At 55.0% G+C, this 20,571-nt stretch overlaps 1 protein-coding gene across 7 annotated transcripts in view; it reads left to right on the plus strand.

Annotated features, from left to right (window-relative positions):
• The window catches only part of LOC103346593 (carnitine O-palmitoyltransferase 1, liver isoform), an 82,108-nt gene that overhangs the window by 46,321 nt on the left and 15,216 nt on the right, over positions 1 to 20,571 (plus strand). For 6 of the 7 annotated variants that reach the window (XM_051827863.3, XM_089307398.1, XM_089307400.1 and 3 more), the window contains 8 exons: positions 877 to 1,016; positions 4,852 to 5,023; positions 6,438 to 6,539; positions 9,744 to 9,881; positions 12,398 to 12,475; positions 14,054 to 14,161; positions 14,903 to 14,987; positions 19,764 to 19,959. In XM_051827863.3, the coding sequence (XP_051683823.2) occupies positions 877 to 1,016; positions 4,852 to 5,023; positions 6,438 to 6,539; positions 9,744 to 9,881; positions 12,398 to 12,475; positions 14,054 to 14,161; positions 14,903 to 14,987; positions 19,764 to 19,959 (1,019 nt within the window). Of the gene's footprint in view, positions 1 to 876; positions 1,017 to 4,851; positions 5,024 to 6,437; positions 6,540 to 9,743; positions 9,882 to 12,397; positions 12,476 to 14,053; positions 14,162 to 14,902; positions 14,988 to 17,077; positions 17,486 to 19,763; positions 19,960 to 20,571 lie in introns of those variants that run through there. The other variant, XM_089307404.1, reaches the window with a different exon arrangement.

Raw genomic sequence — 20,571 nt, forward strand, 5'->3', positions numbered from 1 at the left:
CTGGAAGAGGGGCAACCGGGACAGAATCCGGTGCCCCGACTGGGACTAGAACCTGGTGTGCCGGTGCCGCAGGCGGAGGATTAGCCTAGTGAGCCGCAGTGCCGGCCCCAATTTCATAGAACTCTTGTCTCTGTCCCCCACTCCTTTTGTGGTGTAAAGGGTAGAGTATTTTCTAGAAAAAAAATTTTTTAGGATTTATTTATTTGAGAGGCAGAGGCAGAGAGAGAGATATTCTATCAGTTGGTTCACTCTCCAAATGACTCAATGGCCAGAGCTAGGCTGATCTGAAGCCAGGAGCCAGGAGCTTCCTCCAGTCTCCCACGTGGGTGCAGAGGCCCAGGGACTTGGGACGTCTTCTACTGCTTTCCCAGGCCACGGCAGAGAGCTGGATCAGAAATAGAGCAACCAGGACTTGAACTGGTACTGCAAAGGCTTAACCCACTATGCCACAGCACCAGCCCCTCCAGCCAATTCTTGACATGGAGTTAGGACTCCTGTACATACTTTGGGTCCGTCAGGGTCTTGATCAGGAGTGAAGGGAGAGGCAGGGTGGGAGCCGAGGTCTCAGGGCGCCCTCCATGGAGCAGGCTGGGGAGAGGACTCCGCCGTGTTAGTCCGGGGGAGCTCGGGAGTCTGTTAAACCGGTGCAGGGGGTGATCCGATGTCGGGGAGCTGTCTCGGGGGGGCCTTGGCTTAGAGGAGGAAGGGAAGAGGCTGCCTGTGGCTGGCACCGCTGCAGGATTCCCAGTGGTGACAGCGAGGTCCCCTAGTTCCCCACTGCCCGGTGCCCCAGCCGCTCAGTCCCCAGGGCCGCGGGGGCGGTCACGGCGTGGGTTGTGGGGGGACATAGCCGACAGTTCTCTCGTCTGTTTCCAGAATGGCATCATCACTAGCATGTACCCAGCAGGCCCCTCCAGTTGGCTCATCGTGGTGGTGGGTGTGATGTCCTCAACGTACGGCAAAATGGACCCCTCCTTGGGAATCATTGCCAGAATCAGTGAGACCCTCGACATGATGTAAGTGATCTTTTTAAAAAATGTTTATTGGCTTATTATAAAGAATATTTTATTATTATTTTTAAGGATTTATTTTTAATTGAGAGGCAGAGGGACATAGAGAGAGGGAGGTAGATCTTCCATATGCTGCTTCACTCCCCAGATGCCTCCAACAGACAGAGATAGGACAAAACCAGAAGCCAGAAATTCCACCCTCGTCTTACTTGTGGGTGGCAGGAACCTAAGTATTTAGGGCATTATCCCTTGCCTCCTAAGCACATTAGCAGGGAGCTGGATCAGAATTGCAAAGTGGCCCAAACTAGAGCCAGGCACTCTAATATTTTTATGTGGGTGTTCCAAGTGATGGCTTAACTTGCTATGCCACAATGTCTGTCCTCAAGGCTATTTTAAAGGACATAAATGTACAGTCAGATGAAAAGATACATAGGACGAGGTCTGGAAAGACCCGTAGCCAGTTCAGTTGCACCACACTCTTGGGACAAGGATATGGTCTTGTTCACCTTCCTGGGAGCCAAGTGGAGTAGTCTTGACAAATCTCCAAACATAGAGAAAGTTACTAAGCTGTCATTTAAAAAAATATTTATTTATTTATTTATTTATTTATTTATTTATTTATTTGAAAGACAGAGTTACAGAGAGGCAGAGGCAAGAGGAAAGAGAGAGAGAGATCTTTCATCCACTGGTTCCCTCCCCAGTGGCTGCAACAGCTGGAGCTGGGCCGATCCGAAGCCAGGAGCCAGGAGCTTCCTCCGGGTCTCCCACCTGGGTGCAGGGGCCCATCTTCCACTGCTTTCCCAGGCCATTTGCAGGGAGCTGGATCACAAGTGGCACAGCTGGGACACAAACCGGTGCCCCGTGCAGTGCCGGCATTGCAGGCGGCGGCTTTCACCTGCTCCTCCACAGCGCTGGCCCCTGGGGTCCCGGGCTGTGCTGGGCTCCTGGTGGGCGCACTCCCGAGAGCAGCTGGGCAACGCCCAGCATGTGTTTCCCGAGTGCCTCTGGTGTCCCTTATTCCCTGCCCTCCAAACGTTGGCCCTGACTCTCACCTTGGACCTGGGGATCAGACCCTGTGCTGCGGTGACGTCATTGAGGTCTTGCCAGTGCCAGCGAGGAAGCTCCAGGGAGGGGAGGCGCAGGTGCCTGGCGGGGTCACAGGAGGAGCGGGGTCACAGGAGGAGCGGGGGGGGGGGGGGGGGAGGGAGGGTCACAGGAGGAGGGGGCGGGGTCACAGGAGGAGGGGCAGGGTCACAGAGGAGGGGCGGGGTCACAGGCAGAGGGGGCGGGGTCACAGGAGGAGGGGGATCACAGGAGGAGGGGTGGCTCACAGGAGGAGGGGCGAGGTCACAGGAGGAGGGGCGGGGTCACAGGAGGAGGGGGCGGGGTCACAGGAGGAGGGGCAGGGTCACAGAGGAGGGGCGGGGTCACAGGTGGAGGGAGCAGGGTCACAGGCAGAGGGGGCGGGGCCACAGGAGGAGGGGCGGGGTCACAGGAGGAGGGGGGTCACAGGAGGAGGGGCGGGGTCACAGGAGGAGGGGGGTCACAGGAGGAGGGGCGGGGTCTCAGGAGGAGGGGCGGGGTCACAGGAGGAGGGGCGAGGTCACAGGAGGAGGGGCGGGGTCACAGGAGGAGGGGCGGGGTCACAGGAGGAGGGGTGGGGTCACAGGAGGAGGGGCGGGGTCACAGGAGGGGCGGGGTCACAGGAGGAGGGGTGGGGTCACAGGAGGAGGGGCGGGGTCTCAGGAGGAGGGGCGGGGTCACAGGAGGGGCGGGGTCACAGGAGGAGGGGGTCACAGGAGGGGCGGGGTCACAGGAGGGGCGGGGTCACAGGAGGAGGGGCGGGGTCACAGGAGGAGGGGCGGGGTCTCAGGAGGAGGGGTGGGATCACAGGAGGGGCGGGGTCACAGGAGGAGGGGGTCACAGGAGGGGCGGGGTCACAGGAGGAGGGGCGGGGTCACAGGAGGAGGGGGTCACAGGAGGGGCGGGGTCACAGGAGGGGCGGGGTCACAGGAGGAGGGGGTCACAGGAGGGGCGGGGTCACAGGAAGGGCGGGGTCACAGGAGGAGGGGCGGGGTCTCAGGAGGAGGGGTGGGGTCACAGGAGGGGCGGGGTCACAGGAGGAGGGGGTCACAGGAGGGGCGGGGTCACAGGAGGAGGGGCGGGGTCATAGGAGGAGGGGGCGGGGTCACAGGAGGAGGGGTGGGGTCACAGGAGGGGTGGGGTCACAGGAGGGGGCGGGGAAGCTGGGGCTCCAGCAGCTCCAGCAGCTCCAGCAGCTCCAGCTCTGGGGTCTGTGCTTGTCCAGTGCACGCAGAGCCTCCCTGTAGGGCCCTGCCTGGGACACGGGCAGCGTGTGAGCAGACGGTGGGACCCGGGCGCCCAGGGACCTCGTGCGGCCGCCGCCTCGGGCTTCCCCGCACGCTCGGCTCCTGGTCGAACACGCCGCGGTGTCTCGCAATGGCCGAGCTGTCCCATGCCAGATACTCAGTCCCAGTGTCGTGTGCTGTTTTCACTGACGAACATTTTAGGACCCAGACAATGGGACAAGTACCCCCCCCCCATGCTGGTCCCAGAATCGTGCCTTGTGTTTCAGGCCAGGAACTCCGCGTGCAAGGGGCAGTGCGGGGTCAGGGCTAAGCTACAAGTGAAGTGGTGCATCCCTGTAACCCTTCCTGCTTGTTCCGTGCTAAAGGAGTGAGAAATAAATTAGCTGAAGTGTAACAAATGAAAACCTCCTCATAGCTCAGGAGTGAATTTCATCCTGAGGACAAAACACAAGCAGATTGCCCTCGACTGTGAATTTGAAAGACAGGACTGCAGAGAGGGAGAGACAGAGACACAGAGACACAGAGAAAGGGAAAGATACTGATTTTCTGTCTGCTGATTCACTCCCTAAATGTCTGCAACAAACCAGGAGCCCGAAACTCCATATGGGTTTTCACTGGAGGCGGCAGGGGCCCACGCGCTGGAGCCTTCCTTGACTGCTTTCCCAGGTGCGCTAGCAAGGAGCTGGATTGCGGCGGAGCACGGGGACTGGAGCTGGGACATGCCCTGTAAAGCTTTTCTAGTGGCTGTTGTTTCTGATTAAGATGGTACTCCTAGCAGGTACCGCCCAGCCATCCCAAGTAAGCACTTCACACTTCGGAGAGGAGCCGGAGCTCTTTCCCAGCACCTTCTAAATGTGGCCAGTCACTCAGCCCCGCCGAAGTGAGCGTCTCTTATCGGGAATCAGAAAGCTATCAAACAGGGCACAGCCTCTCTGTCTAACGCAGCTTTGAGTTGGACAGTGGTGTTCTTTCTGAAGGCACAAGTTGGACATTGATTACCCAAAGGTTTAAAATCCAAGGACAGCCGGCGCCGCGGCTCACTAGGCTAATCCTCCGCCTAGCGGCGCCGGCACACCGGGTTCTAGTCCCGGTTGGGGCGCCGGATTCTGTCCCGGTTGCCCCTCTTCCAGGCCAGCTCTCTGCTGTGGCCCGGGAGTGCAGTGGAGGATGGCCCAGGTGCTTGGGCCCTGCACCCCATGGGAGACCAGGAAAAGCACCTGGCTCCTGGCTCCTGCCATCGGATCAGCGCGGTGCGCCGGCCGCAGCGCGCTGGCCGCGGCGGCCATTGGAGGGTGAACCAACGGCAAAAAGGAAGACCTTTCTCTCTGTCTCTCTCTCTCACTGTCCACTCTGCCTGTCAAAAATAAAAAAATAAAAATAAATAAATAAATAAATAAATAAAATCCAAGGACAGTGCTACGTGACAGGGGCAGCCGTGAGGTCTGTGACGCAGCGGCCCCGGGCTCCCTTCCCTGCTGAGGAGTGTGCGTGGGTCTCACTCGTCTCCCCAGGGGCCGCATGTCCAGCCAGACGAAGACCGCGGTCAGCGGCGTGCTCTTCGGCACGGGCCTCTGGGTGGCCCTCATCATCACCATGCGCTGCTCCCTGAAGGTGCTCCTCTCCTACCACGGCTGGATGTTCGCCGAGCACGGCAAAATGGGTCGCGCCACCAGGATCTGGATGGTGAGGCGCCGCCCTCGGGGTGGGGCTGGGCGGGCACGGTCTGCTGCTTGAAAAATATTTAATTGGCCCAAGATCCAGCGTATCAGGGGGCTTTAAAAAGTTCATGGGAAAAACAGACATTATGCCAAAACTGTGGCTGCATTTTAGTTTCTGTTCCAAAATAAAAATGACCTTTTAATTCCATTTCCCCAGAGCTTTCTGAAGTACGCACGTATTTATGGGGTACAAAGTGGCATTTCAATATTTATACAGAATGTGTATGTCTGTTCCCTGACTAGAGCAAGGCAGTGGCATATCCATCGTCTCAAACATTTATCATTTCTTTATGTTAAGAATATTCTTTCTTTAACAATAAGTAGTATATGATTTTATGTGCAACTTTATGACAATCATTTAGAAAATGTACATGAAATGGAAACACTTTTCGGAGCATAATTGTCAGTCCTGTCATAAGGCATCCCGAAGAGTCTGTCATCTTCTAGTGTACTGAGAACATCTGGATGCCCTCTAGTAGCTGCTGTGGTGTTCACAGTTGCTGACGCGTAGCTGCCCTCCCAGCTGCGGAGCTTTCGCAGTCACCCTTCTGTCCGCCTGCGCCCTCTGCTGGCTCTCAGGCTCAGAGCAGGGGCCTTGTGGTTCTCGGGACACGTGGTTTCTGACTTCAGTCGACTTCCAACTGTCGGAGGGGTTCGGTTCACCATGAAACCTGCACGAGGACTAAAGAATGTTTTTCTTTTATTTTTTAAGACTTATTTTATTTATTTGAAAGACAGGATTATAGAGAGAGAGGGAGAGACAGAGAGAGATTTTCCATCGCTGGTCCACTCCCAGATGGCTGCAGTGGCTGGGATGGCCAGGCCACAGCCAGGAGCCAGGAGCTTCTTCTGGATCTCTCGTGGGCGTGGCAGGGGTCCTGGAACTTGGGCCATCTGCCACTGCTTTTTCAGGCCGTTAGCAAGGAGCTGCATTAGAAGTAGAGCAACCATTTGTCCTTAGTGACGTCAGTGAGCACTGACAGGGCCGGCGCTGTGGCGTAGCCGGTAAAGCCACCGCCTGCAGTGCCGGCATCCCCTATGGGTGCTGGTTTGAGTCCCGGCTGCTCCACTTCCAATCCAGCTCTCTGCTATGCCTGGGAAGGCAGCAGAAGATGGCCCCTGCCCCTGCATGGGAGACCTGGAAGAAGCTCCTGGCTCCTGGCTTCGGATCGGTGCAGCTTCTACCATTGTGGCCAATTGAGGAGTGAACCAGCAGATGGAAGACCATTCTCTCTCTCTCTCTCTCTCTCTGCCTCTCCTACCCTCTCTGTGTAACTCTGACTTTCAAATAAATAAATGAATCTTTACAAAAAATAGCAAGTTTTATACAGCCAGACCCTGAACATCCTGTCACCTTTGAAAGCATCATTTTTTTTCAGGCTATGGTCAAGGTCCTTTCATGCCGGAAACCCACGCTGTACAGTTTCCAGACTTGTCTGCCGCGCCTGCCTGTCCCGGCCGTGAAAGACACTGTGCACAGGGTAGGTGTCTCACCCGTCTTTTGAATTAAGGCACATGTCTTCATCATGACCACCAGTTTGTTTTCTATATTTGGCTATGTTAGCTCTTAGCAATGAACCTTGTAGAGTTGTTAAAAGAAAGTTTTTTTCCTAATTCATCACTTACTGTATATTTGGTGTTTTTAAAATGGTATCATGTTTTATAGAGAAACTGCATGGCAAAAGTTTTATTTTTAACAAGTTTATTGAGGTATAATTTATACACCATACAGTTGCATATTTAGAGTGCATAACTCAGTGAGTTTCAGGGTATTACATCACTGTTTTAAATGTGGTAAATATAGACCCAATAAGAAATTTATCATTCTAACCATTTTCAGTTCAAGTGGTACTGATTATGTTCATAGCGTTATACAGCCGTTGTCACTATTATTTACAAAATGTTTGTGTTGTCCCAGACTGCAGCTCTACAGTAACTCCCCTCCCCTCCCGGGGCCTCCGCTGCCTCTCCTCTGCTTTCCCTCTCGGTGAATTTGCCTGTTCTAGCTGCCTCCCGTCGCTGGAATCCTCCGGTATCCGTCCTTGTGTGACCTCTGCAAGGCCATTCCTTCCAGCTCCCTGCAGCGTGTGGCAGAATTCCTGTTTGTGGCTGAATGTTTCCTGTGTGGAAAGACCGCCTGTCCGGGTTGATGGGTGGTGGATGTTTTTTACCTGATTTTTTAAGGGCACCAGGCCAGTGTGCCTCTGCTGACTGGGACAGCTGACTGCGGGAGTGACCACCCCCATTCCAAAGTCAGAACTTGTCTTGAGACTTTGACAACAGCCGTTGTCACAGTTGCTCGTTTCCTCCTCAAAGCCACTTCTTTCTTTTTTTCATTTAGAAAAAGGGAGGGAGTGGCTCTATTTCTTTGTTTCTTTCTTTGTACAATTGGGAGAAAATATTCCTGGCGCAGGTTTCACTCATTTTCAAACAAACAATTCACTGGCATTAAGCACATATTAGGGTTGTACAACTATCACTACTGTCTAGTGCCAGGACTTTCTCATCATGTAAACCCCCATTCCCGTTAGGTAGTCACTCCCCGTTCCACTGCCCCCACCCTGCCCCAGCCCCTGACAACCAGCAATCCACCGCCTTTCTCTGTGGGTTTGCCTGTCTGGACATTTCATGTGTGCTTTTTTTACTCGACATTATAATTTTCAGGGCTGTAAGCCTGGGCATGCTCCCCTTTGTGTGGCTGAATGTATCGTTGTCCGTCCGTCCGAGAACATCTGAGCTCCTCCCTTTGGCTCCTGTGGGGGGTGCTGCTCAAGCACCCACACCCAGGGCTTCCTCTGGGCACCTTGTGTCAGCGCTGGGCGCTCACTGCCGCCCGCACAGGAGGCACCAGGTCACGGCAGTTCTGTGTTCAGCTTCATTCACTGAGCAAATACCATTTTACATGCAATCCAGCAATGGATTAAGGGTTCCAGTTTTTTCACAGCACCATTTTATAATTTTTAAAATTCATTTTCTTCTTTTAGATTTTGTATTATTTTCAGTGTATTTGAAAGGCAGAGAAACAGACAGAGATCTCCCATCCACTGGTTCATTCCCCAAAAAGCTGCAACAGTCAGGGCTGGGCCAGCCTAACCCAGGGGCCAAGAACTTAAACTTGGTCTCCAGCACGGGTGGCAGGGATCCAAATATGTGAGTCATCATCTGCTGTCTCCACGGTGTTCTTCAGCAGAAGCTGGGTCAGAAGCAGAAGAACCTGGACTCGAACCAGGGCACTCCAGTGTGGGGCAGGCATCCCAAGCAGTGATTTAACCATTGCACCTAACAGCCAGAGGCCCTGCTCAAAAGCTATACACAGGCTGCCAGCACTGTGGCATAGCAGACAAACCCACTGCCTCTAGCACCAACATTCTTTATGGGCTGTGGTTCATGTCCCTGCTGCCCCACTTCTGATCCAGCTCCCTGCTAATGCACCTGGGAAAGCAGCGGAAGACGGCCCCAGTCTTTGGACCCATCCATGTGGGAGACTTGGAAGAGGCTTCTGGCTCCTGGGTTCAGCCTGGCCCAGCCCTGGCCATCCCAGCCACTGCAGCCACTTGGGGAGTGAACCAGCACTTGGATGACCTCTGTTTCTCCCTTTCTGTCTCTGTAACTCTGCCTTTCAAATAAAGAAGATACATCTTTTTGAAAAATTATATGCAGGCCACCTTCAGGCTCAGGGTTTGAGCCCTGATGTGGTTATTCAGTTCCCATTGGCCTTGGGAGCTCCTTCCCATCTATGCTGTTCGGTGCTGTCGCCTGTGCCTTGGGACTGGTTAGACCACGAACCCCCAAAGAAAAAAAAAAAAGCCAGATGTTCAGTGAGTGTCTGCCTGTGCTGCTGAGCTCACAGCTCCTCCTGCATGTTCAGAGCACGACTTTCTGCTTCCTTAAGGGAGGGTCCTGTGGTTCAGCCTCAGGACACTTGCCAGGTGCTCCTTCGTAGGGGATGGGAACCTATCCCTAACTGCAGGGAGGGCCCAGAGACCAGCACTTCCCAAGGCTCCTTGTCAGATGGAAGTGCTTCATGGAGTCCTGGCACGAACGGCAGGGCTATCTCCCTAAGTTCTCGTACAGGTACATGTCACAGGCTTCGCCGTGCCTTTAAAAAGCCTCACGTGTGAACTGCTTCCTGGGTGCCTACCCACCACGGCAGTGCTTGTCAAGGAGGGAGTGTGAAGACCTGAACCTGCAGCCCTGCACCTGGCCTTGGCCTGGTGTCATGACCTTCCCCTTGCCATCATGCCTGCTCCCTGGCCTGCTGTGGGGAACCTGCCTGACCCAGCACCAGCTCCCGGCACTGCCCTGTCCCATCCTGGATGTATCACCATCTCAGGTCGCCTAGCTTAGGTGAAAACACACTTTTTAAGTGCCAAGTATTAGAACAGAGACACTCTTACATTATCTTTGTGAATGGATACTGGAGACTGTACTGTGGTGACTTTCTGATTGACGCAGGATCCAGAGCGCTTTTAAAGCCCCTAAACGATGAAGTGTGAGGATTTAATTAGCATTAGCTACAGCGTCATTTAGCTCTGGGGTGAGTTAACTTGTCCAAACACTGTTGAAACCGACATGGAGAAGGTTGTCAAATCTTGCGACTATGTTAGAATTTCTTCTACGGCACAGGACAGAAAGCTGTAGGCTTTGATGAACATGTTTTGACGTGGTGTTTCCCTCAACCTCAGTACCTGGAGTCCGTGCGGCCGCTTATGAAGGAACAGGACTTTAAAAGGATGACGGCGCTGGCCCAAGACTTTGCTGTCAATCTGGGGCCAAAGCTGCAGTGGTATCTGAAGCTCAAGTCCTGGTGGGCTACAAATTACGTGAGTACGAGTCTGCGACGGCTCTTCTTGATGGCACCTCTCGGGACGAAAGTGCTACTTGGAGGCCAGGGTAACGGCTGAGATGACAGATTGGGCTGGGCACGGTCGCCCGGGAGGACCCGCGAGCGGGAGGGGACGGTGCTGCCCACGCAGGGCGCTCGTGCTCGGGAGTGAGGTGCGGCGTGGTGACAGCTGTACCCAGCACAGGGGTCCTGCGCCAGGCACGTGCTGAGGGTGTGTGTGTGGGGGGGTTCCTCTGCATCTTGCTCCAGAGCCTTGTAGACCGCGGCTTCCCTCCGTCCGGTCGTGAACGTGCCGCCCCGCCCCTGCTCCTTCCTCTGGCTGGTTCCTTTGTGTCAGGGAATGGTTTCTGGGCTCGCCGGTCAGGGACGTGGTGCGGTCAGTCGTATGGGCGGGGGCGGTGCCCGTGGCCTCCGTGGAGCTGGATTCGGCTCAGGCTCTCATCAGCGTCAGCTCCTGGGAGACGAGTTAGCTGGTGCGGGCGGGGCCGGGACCTGGCTGAGCTTCCACCTTCAGAGAGGGAAGAGCAGGGGGCTGGGTCCTGAGGAGAGAGCGTGTTCCGCGCGTCCCCGTGAAGCCAGCAGGCGGCGCTGGACGTGGGCATCCCGGTTGGGGGCAGTGCCCGAGGGAGCGTGCGAGGCCTCGGGCTGGCCCTGTTCTGTTTGTGGTCGGGTGCTGGTGACGCGGGCGTGCTGAGTTTGTCCAGAGTGACTGGCCGCACACTTAGCCCCCTCCCCACACACGGTTCTGGACGCCTGTGTGTCCAACACAGAGCTCCCAAGGTTCCCAGGACAGCGGCAGGTGGCGCGGTGAGGAAGAGCTGGCTGTGGGCAGGGCGAGGTCGGGCCGTCCGTGCTGGGGAGGGAAGCTGACCGTGCTGCCCTCCGGGCCAGTGCCGTGGCTCCAACCGCAGAAGTCGAGTGAGACGGTGCTTTCTCAGGGCGCTGGGAAGTGGGCAGTGGAGAGCCCGTCTGGAGCAGCGTGGATGGCATTTTTTTGAAGATTTATTTAATTTATTTGAAAAGCAGAGTTACAGAGAGGCAGAGGCAGAGAGAGAGAGAGAGAGAGAGGTCTTCCACTTGCTTGGTGCACTCCCCAGATGGTTGCAATGGCCAGAGCTGCACTGATGTGAAGCCAGGAGCCAGGAGCTTCATCCAGGTGTCCCGCATCAGTGCAGGGGCCCGAGGACCTGGGCCATTTCCCACAGCTTTCTCAGGCCACAGCAGAGAGCTGGATTGCACCCGCATTGCAGGTGGTGGCTTTACCTGCTGTGCTGCAGCGCCAGCCCTGGCATTGGTTCAGCGGCCGGTGCTACGGCACAGCAGTAAGCCACACCTGCAATGCTGGCATCCGATGAAGGCACCAGTTCGAATCCTGGCTGCTCCACCTCTGATCCAGCTCTCTGCTAGTGCGCCTGGGAAAGCAATTGAAGACGAGCCACGTGATGAAGCTCCTGGTCCCTGGCCTCTGGCTATTTGGGGAATGAACCAGCAGACGGAAGATCTCTGTCTCTCTCTCTCTCTCATACACACACACACACACACACTTTGCCTGTCAAATAAATAAGATAAATTGTGAAAATTTTTAAATAAAATGTGTACAGGGCCAGCATTTCGGCGCAGCAGGTTAAACAGCTGCTTATGATGCTGGCATCCATATCTGAGTATCAGTTAGAGTCCAGCTGCTCTGCTTCTGATCCAGCTCCCTGCTAACGTGCCTGGGAAGACAGCAGGCAGTGGCCCAAGTACTTGGCCCCTACAACCCATGTGGGAGATGAGGATAGAGTTCTTGTCTCCTGGCTTCGGCCTGGCCCTGACTTGGCCATAGCAGCCGTTTGGGGAGTGAACCAGCAGATGGAAGATGGATATCTCTCTCTCTCTCTCTCTCTCTGTCACTCAGCTTTTCAAATAAATAAATCATTTTTTAAAAATATGGTCCTTTAGGCCGGCGCCGCAGCTCACTAGGCTAATCCTCCGCCTAGCGGCGCCAGCACACCGGGTTCTAGTCCCGGTCGGGGCGCCGGATTCTGTCCCGGTTGCCCCTCTTCCAGGCCAGCCCTCTGCTGTGGCCAGGGAGTGCAGTGGAGGATGGCCCAGGTGCTTGGGCCCTGCACCCCATGGGAGACCAGGAAAAGCACCTGGCTCCTGGCTCCTGCCATCGGATCAGCGCGGTGCGCTGGCCGCAACGCGCCGGCTGCGGCGGCCATTGGAGGGTGAACCAATGGCAAAGGAAGACCTTTCTCTCTGTCTCTCTCTCTCTCACTGTCCACTCTGCCTGTCAAAAAAAAAAAAAAAAAAAAAATATGGTCCTTTTTGTTGTAACCATCTATAATAACCTTATAGCTATGTCTCTAGTTAAAACAAATTCCCCTTCCTTTCCCGCTGCCCACAGTCTCTCTCGTCAGGGCGGCCATCTTCTGCACTGGCCCTGTTAGGTGCCGAACGTCTGCCCCATAGCACTCACGGTGCCCCTGTGGCTCTCGTCTGCCCCACTAGGTGACGGACTGGTGGGAGGAATACATCTACCTGCGTGGACGCGGGCCGCTGATGGTGAACAGCAACTACTTTTCGATGGTGAGTCCTCCAGCCATGTGTGTCTGATGGGGACCGTGTGGGGCGTGGCGACCGTGGGAAAGCTCTGGGGAGCGGGGACCCCTGTTCCTCTTGGCCCTGCCTCTGCTGCCCAAGCCCGCACAGCCCTGTGAGGGCCCAGGCTCCCCAGAGGACCGCGGGTCGTCCTTCCGTGCTCCCTGGGTGCTCACGGGTGCAGAGCTGGTGCAGAGAAGTCTGGATGGCAGAGACAGCTCTGTGGCCAATGGGAGCTGCTCGCCGGCTGCACCCCTGCCCTGCTGTTTCCTGACTTAGTGCCGTGACTCAGTGCTCCGCAGCCGAACGAGGCCCCAGCCCCTGGAGCGAGGGCACGTGGGCCAGCCACGAATGTGCCCTGTGCGCTCGGCCCCTCACGTACGGGCTCAGACGCGAGGGTCGTGCGTGGTTGCTGCCCTGGGTCTCGGCCTTTCTTTGTCATCTGAACAGGGCGGTTAGGAAGCGTCGTGGCCCTGTGTGGTGACTGGCCAGTCCGATCCTGGCCATCTGCTCTCTTCTCTCCACCTCCCTGTGTCCTCAGTAGCATCAGCTGCTTTTTCCTGCAGTCTTACTCCACTTCAGGCTCCTCCTTGTCAAGGTCCTTTTTCCACGTAAAACAGTTGCAGCCTGGGAGACAGTCAGCTGGGGCTCGGGACTGATTCCCTGCGCCGGCCTGAGCCGCGCCCGAGGCCCTTCCCCCTGGGGACGCGTGTGTGCAGCCACAGACCCACAGAGAGAGGCCCTTCCCTCCCTCGCCAGGCACTCGCCGTGCACATGGGCTTTTCCCAAATATGCGTTTTTCCATCTTCTCTTCCAGTTGTGGAAAATGGAGATGTTTAGAACTGTGTCTCCAAATTTAGACAGTGCTGGCACAGCTGTGGATAAAAGACTGTTGTATTTTTGGTCACTTAATATTCAGAAACTTCCTAATTAGCTAATCATCACCTGGCTTATAGTTATGCTTTTCTTTCTGTACATTTATACAAGGTCATTTGGGGAAAATACTGTCATTTTTTTAAAAGATTTATTTATTTCCTTGAAAGTCAGAGTTATACAGAGAGAGAGGAGAGGCAGAGAGAAAGGTCTTCCATCTGATAGTTTACTCCCCAACTGTCCACAACGGCCGGAGCTGTGCTGATCCAACGCCAGGAGCTTTCTCCAGGTCTCCCATGTGGGTACAGGAACCCAAGCACTTGGGCCATCTTCTACTGCTTTCCCAGGCCACAGCAGAGAGCTGGATCGGAAGTAGAGCAGCCAGGTCTTGAACCGGTGCCCATATGGGATGCTGGTGCTTCAGGCCAGAGTGTTAACCTGCTGCGCCACAGCGCTGGCCCCTGTCTACTGTCATCTTTACTAGCCCAGGAATACATGGGGACTGTGTTCTTGTGGAACAGTTTTGTGGGTTAGACTCCCCTGTTATAGAGAGTTCAGTCCTCGTCCACTTTGTGTCACAGCACATGTTACCAGATACAGCCGCAGAAACTGCAGCAGTGTGGCGACGCGCTAGTGCAGTTGGATGAGGCTGTGTCTCCTCGCGGCATTTTCTCTGCTGCCCTGTACTTTCAGGATCTGCTGTACCTCACACCAAGTCACATTCAGGCAGCAAGAGCTGGCAACACCATCCACGCCATCCTGCTCTACAGACGTGAACTGGACCAGGAGAAGATCAAACCAGTAAGCGAACACCTTTTAAAACAGTTCTATAAGTCAGCTTCATTGAGGTATAATTTACATATTGCCCACAGAAGATGTACGGTTTACAGTTTAATACCTTCTGACGTATCTATCTATCCACCCCGAAACCACCACCATGCTCAGGCCCGTGAGGCCGTCCCTCGCCCAGGGGTCCCCTTGCCCCTTCCCGGCCCCCCGCCCAGCCCTGCTGCCCTCTGCTTTCCTGGGCTCCAGATTCCTGGGCCGGTTCACAGCCTCACGTGAATGTCCGCACAGGGTGGGCGCGGTCGGGCTTGGTTTTGTTTGTTCCTGTCCCGTGGCGTGATGAGGTGGAGACTGATCGTAGTGAGTGCTAATGGACGTACACCTGTTGTGCTTCCATTCTGCCCTGTCCTTCCCGGAAACCCTTGTTTGTCTCTGAAGGAGAGGGGTATGCTAACGAGCAACTCAGAGGGACAGGCGTTTCCTCCTGGAATACCCTGCGCCCTCAGTGTCACTTTATACATGCCCAGTGAGGCCGTGTGACTCAGGAGGAAGTAAACGGGCAGGAAGCCATACCCTGGCCCGGCCCAGCCACCCCTCGGGATCCACCCTGGGGCGACTGGAAAAGATTAAGTCAGACCACGCAGCGTGAGGAGAAACAAGTGCAGCACTTTAATGTGTGTGGGTTAATTCATTCTTTCTTTCACCGTGTAGGATTTTTATGTTTGTTCGCTGGTTTAAAACGTCTTTTTATCGCAGATTCTGCTGGGAGCCACCGTCCCCCTCTGCTCCACTCAGTGGGAGCGCATGTTTAACACCTCCCGCATCCCGGGAGAGGAGGCCGGTGAGTGAGGCTTCCTCGGGGCTCCGCGCCAGGGAGCTCTCCCGCTCAGAACTGGGATGGAGGAGGGCCGCAGGGGTGAGGGCCTCGCCCGCCTCTCCTCAGTGGTGGGGCTGCCAGACGTTCCTTCAGTCATGTTTTCTTTATTGGGCTGCGGCAATGGACCTGACTCCAGATCTTCATTTATCTTCAATTGAAATGTGTCCTTTAGAGCGCTTTTCTAGGACTGCTTAGAATATTCCTTTGTCTTCTGGATTCCCGAGAGGGCTTTCGCTCGTGTAACAGCTTGTGAGGCTTGTAAAAGGCTCTGAACTGATCCAGCTTTCTAAACGCAGTGTTATAGTCCAGGCCTTCCACACTGTGGGCCCTGGCCAGCGTCTTGTGTGGCAGTGGTCAGGGGCCTCACCGTGCACTGTCCCAGCCCCGGGCAGAGTGACCAGCCGCCCTCCCCTGCTCTGTGCACGGGGCCTGGGCACTGTGCTCTTTTCTAGTCTAAGATTTTTATTTTTTCCTGAGGCCATTTTGTCCCATCTGTTAAAGTTGCCCAGAAATCTTGGTGTTTGCTAAAGCAAATCCTTGCTTCTTCAAGACTGTCTTGGCCTTTTTTCTCTTCCACATGCAGTTTAAGATTAACTTCAATTCCATGAAACTAGCTTTTTGGAATTGCTTTGAAATTCATAAATAGGAAAACTGTCATCATTGCAACATATTTGTTTAAAATGTACTTATTTATTTGAAAGGCAGAATTATAGCAGAGGCAGGAAGATCTTCTATCTACTGGTTCACTCCCCAGATGGCTGCAACAGCTGGGGCTGGGCTGGGCTGAAGCCAGGGGCCAGGAGCTTCCTCCAGGTCTCCCACGTGGGTGCAGGGGCCCAAGCACTTGGGCCATCCTCCACTGCTTTCCCAGGCACATTAGCAGGGAGCTGGATGGGAAGTGGAGCAGCCGGGACTCTGTGCCTATATGGGATACCAGCATTACAGGCAGCAGCTTTACCCACTACGCCGTAGTGCTGGTCCTCATTTGGATTATTTCATATTTTTATATAATTATTTATATATTTGAAAGGCATAGTTACAGAGAGGGGGGAGAAAGAGAGAAGGAGAGAGAGAGAGAGAGAGAGAGATCGAGAGAGAGAGATCTTCCATCTGCTGGTTCACGCCCCAGATGGCCTTGACAGCTGGAGCTGGGCCAATCTGAAGCCAGGAGCCAGGAGCTTCTTCCAGGTTCCCACACAGGTGCAGGGGCCCAAGGACTTGGGCCATCTTCCACTGCTTTCCCAGGCCATAGCAGAGAGCTGGACATGAAGAGGAGCAGCTGGGACTCGAACTGGTGCCCATATGGGATGTTGGCACCGCAGGCGGCAGCTTTACCTGCTGCGGCACAGCACCAGCCCCTTGGATTATTTTAATAACATGTTATTGACAGATATTCTGTGAGCCAAGGTACATGGGCAAGCAAGACTGGTTTAGCAATAATTTATCGGCCAAGTTTTACTTTATGGAGGAAGTGCTGTGCCTTAAGCAGCAGCAGCTCTGGAGGGGCTGGGGAGAAGACACACACAGTTTTGCCTCACAGGAAGAGCTGTGAAGGGCTATGCCCCAGGAAGAAACAGCCCCCAGGGGGCCGGCATTGTGGTGTAGCAGGCTAAGCCATACCACCTGTAACTCTGGCATACCATTCGGATGCCAGTTCAAGTCCTGGCTGCTCCACTTCCAATCCGGCTCCCTGCCGGTGCACCAGGGAAAACACTGGAGGGTAACCCAAGCACTTGGGCCTCTGCAACCACACTGGGGACCTGGATGAAGCTCCTGGCTCCTGTCTTTGGCCTGGCCTGGCCCTGGCCATTGTGGCCTTTTGGGGAATGAACTGGCCCAGCCCTGGCCATTACAGACAGTTGATGGAAGGTATCTCTCTCTCTCTCTCTCTCTCTCTCTCTCTCTCTCTCTCTCTGCCTCTCCTCTGTCTGTGACTCTGGCTTTCAAATGGATAAATAAATCTTTTTTAAAAAGAAAAGAAAAGATGTAACAGCCCCAAAGAGCTGTGTTTCAAGAAGTAGCAGCCACTATATGAGGACACTTGTGTGTTGCAGTTGATTTCTCAACAACGTTGCAAGAGGCTCGGAGTCACCACACAGACCCCAGGAGTCGGGTGAAAGCAGGCTTGAGGGGAGCAGCCCGAAGACTCGTTTATTTCAGTTGGTACAACATCTTATATAGCCAAGACCAGCCAATCTGGTCAAGGGGCGGTCTATGCCCCAACCAATCACAGCCTGTTGCCAGGCAGTTTCCAAAGCCATCCAATCACAGCCTGTTGCCAGGCAGGCTCCATTGCCAGGTGGGTTTCAAAGCCATTCCTGAGTAACTGACGTGCACTTGCCAGTGGCCACCTTGGCATGGCCTTCTCATTCCACCACACTTGTGTTTTCTGGGCCTGGTGACAGTGGCCTGCCTCTGTGTCCATGAGCCAGCCAGGGGAAAGCTGTGTGTCGTCCAGGCGGGAAGCTGTCAGGTTGGAGGGAAGTGGGTGGTGCTCTGAGAAGAGGGTATGAAGAATTCCTGCAGAGGCCTCAGTGGGGAAAACAGTCCCAGCCAGATGTATGCTTTCATTTGAGTTGGGGGCTGGGGCATCTTTTTTCCCTAACAGTCGCACTGTTCTCTGTAAAGATCTCACTCGCCGCCTGTTAGAGTTATGCTCAGCTGCCTTGTTGTTCTGTTGTTCTTTTCAAGTTGTTGGCTACTGAGTGTATTTGCTTTCTGTGGCCGCCGTAAGGAATACCACAGACTGGACAGCTTCCACAGCAGACGCCGACTCTCTGGAGGCTGTCTTAGCAGGTCGCTTCCTCCTGAGGCTTCTCTCCTCGACTCTGCAGATGGCCGTCTCTCCGTGTCCGCACGTGGCCGACCTCTGTGTCTCTGAGTCCTCGTCCCTTTGTATAAGGACACGGTTGGGTGACATTAACCCGCCTTTCTGGCCTTGCTGAAGGGCCAGTGTCTACATAAGGTCACTTCTGAAATACTGGAGGCTAGGCCCTCACCTCTCCATTTCAGGGAGCGGGTTAGCCCGTACTGGGCTGTGAGAGTGCAGCCGACCTCGACAGATGACTCTGTCCAGCTGCGTTCTTGCTCATTTAAACACTTCAGTAGTTCCCTTCCAGATCCTTACCCTTGGTTTGTTTTTCCCTGTCTTACTGCCCCACCCAGGATCTCAGGTAAAAGGTTCCCTGTAAGTGGTCGTGGTGTGATGGTGTGAATTTCTTGTTTTGGTTCTGATTTAAATCGAAGGTTTCAAATGCATGTTTGCTCCAACTTTCTGTAGAAACCCCTTAGCAGCATAAGTAAGTCCTCTGTCTCTACTTTGGTAGACGTTTTGAAGATGGATGCTGATGTGTTTGGGCCTTCTGTAGCTGGGTCCTTCTTAAAGGCCACTTCCTGCGGGGTGGCAGTGGGTCCTCTCTCATCCCTGGGCGAGGCTGGTCCCATTGCCATGTGCTGTCCAGCTTCTCCTGCCTTCCCCGTGAGCCGCTGTCTTGTTAGGCCGTCACTGCGTGCCCTACACTGAATGGCACTTGAGAAGACGTTGGATGCATATTTGTGAAATATATTTATTTCTTCATGCCGTGTTGAAGCTGCCTGAAGTTTCTGTCTGTTTTAGTAATTTTTACCCAACAACCTTTGTTCTTTTGAGCTGTTCTCCATTTCCCTTTCAGAGAATATCTTCTAAGCTTTCCAGTGGTAATGAATCAGTAAGAACTAACTGCCCCATTTGAATGCTTACTATCTATGAGATTTATGGATATTGTTTTTTTTTTTTAAAGATTTATCTACTTATTTGAAAGTCAGAGTTACACAGAGAGAGAAGGAGAGGCAGAGACACAGAGAGAGGTCTTCCGTCCACTGGTTCATTCTCCAGTTGGCCACAATGGCCGGAGCTGCGCTGATCCGAAGCCAGGAGCCAGGAGCCTCCTCCGGGTCTTCCCATGTGGGTGCAGGGACCCAAGGACTTGGGCCATCCTCTGCTGCTTTCCCAGGCCATAACAGAGAGCTGGGTCAGAAGTACAGCAGCCCAGACTCGAACCGGCGGCCATAGGGGTTGCTAGCACTGCAGGTGGCGGCTTTACCCACTACACCAGGAAGCCTGCCCCTGGAAATTGTTTTAATTCTAGTACAACCACACCATTTTATAGATGGGAAAATTGGAGCCAGCACTGTGGCACAGCAGGTTAAAACCCTGGCATGAAGTGCCAGCATCCCATATGGGCGTCAGTTCTAGTCCCAGCTGCTCCACTTCCAATCCAGCTCTCTGCTACGGCCTGGGAAAGCAGTAGAAGATGGCCCAAGTGCTTGGGCCCCTGCACCCGCGTGGGAGACCCAGAAGCTCCTGGCTCCTGGCTTCGGATCCGTGCAGCTCCAGCCTTTACGGTCATCTGGAGAATAAACCAGTGGATGGAAGACCTCTCTGTCTCTACCTCTCTCTGTAACTTTGTCTTTCAAATAAATAAAAATTAAAAAAAAAATTGATGGGAAAATGGAGGCTTAGTCAGGGTTGAGTGGCTGCCCAGATCCTGCACCCACTGAGCGGCCAGGCTGAGGGGAGGAGCCAGACCTGTGAGATGGCGAAGTGCTCGACCGCTGTGTGCTCGGTGCTTGAAGGAGGCTCGGGCGTGGGCGCATTACACCGAGGGTAACGCGGGGTCAGGACTCGCGGCCGTTCACAGCCCGGGGTGCCGCCGTGGCCGTGACCCTGGACTGTGTCTCCCCCCCACCCCCGTGCCCCAGACACCCTGCAGCACATCCAGGACAGCAGGCACATCGTCGTGTACCACAGGGGGCGCTACTTCAAGGTCTGGCTGTACCACGACGGGAGGCTGCTGCGGCCCCGCGAGATGGAGCAGCAGATGCAGCGGATCCTGGACGACCCCTCGGAGCCCCAGGCCGGGGAGGAGAAGCTGGCGGCCCTCACCGCAGCCGACAGGTGCCCGGGGGCCCCCAGCCCTCCCTTCCCCGGGGTCCGGCCCCGTCAGGACCTGCGGGAACACCCGAGCAGGACGGGTACCCGTGCGTGCGGTGCCTGGTTCTGTGGCAGCAGGTCCCGCCCCAGGCCTGGGGGGTCGCAAGAACAGCCGGGATGCAGGGGGTGCTTTGGCCGTCTCTGTGTGTGACCGGCTGATACGTGCAGGCAGTGACCTCACAGCGAAGAGCAGAGTCAGGCTTTGCGCAGGTGGTGGGTCAATTTGATAGGAGCCAGAACCGCCAGCCGAGGCCCCTGTGTGAGGGTCGGTGTCCTTGCCTCTGAACGAGAGTCACAGAGGTTCTGATGACGCGAGGATGTGGCCCTGCGAGCCCCGCGGCCTTTCTTGCCCTGGGCGCTGTATACAATGGGGCCACATAATTGTGGCTGGGTGGGGCGGGTGGTGAGCCGTGTTCCTAGCCTGTACCCGGATGCCAGTGGTGACCTGGTTGTGACCACTGGAAGAGTCTGCAGACCCTGCCCCATGTCTGCAGGGCGGCGGCGTTCAGGGCCAAGCGCTCCTGGGCTCCCGCAGCGTGATCACTGTTAGGTCCTGAGAGGAGCCTGGCGGGGGGC

The sequence above is a fragment of the Oryctolagus cuniculus genome, chromosome 1 (genome assembly GCF_051225735.1).
Source record: "Oryctolagus cuniculus isolate XC-2025 breed Fujian yellow rabbit chromosome 1, ASM5122573v1, whole genome shotgun sequence".
NCBI classification, from domain to species: domain Eukaryota; kingdom Metazoa; phylum Chordata; class Mammalia; order Lagomorpha; family Leporidae; genus Oryctolagus; species Oryctolagus cuniculus.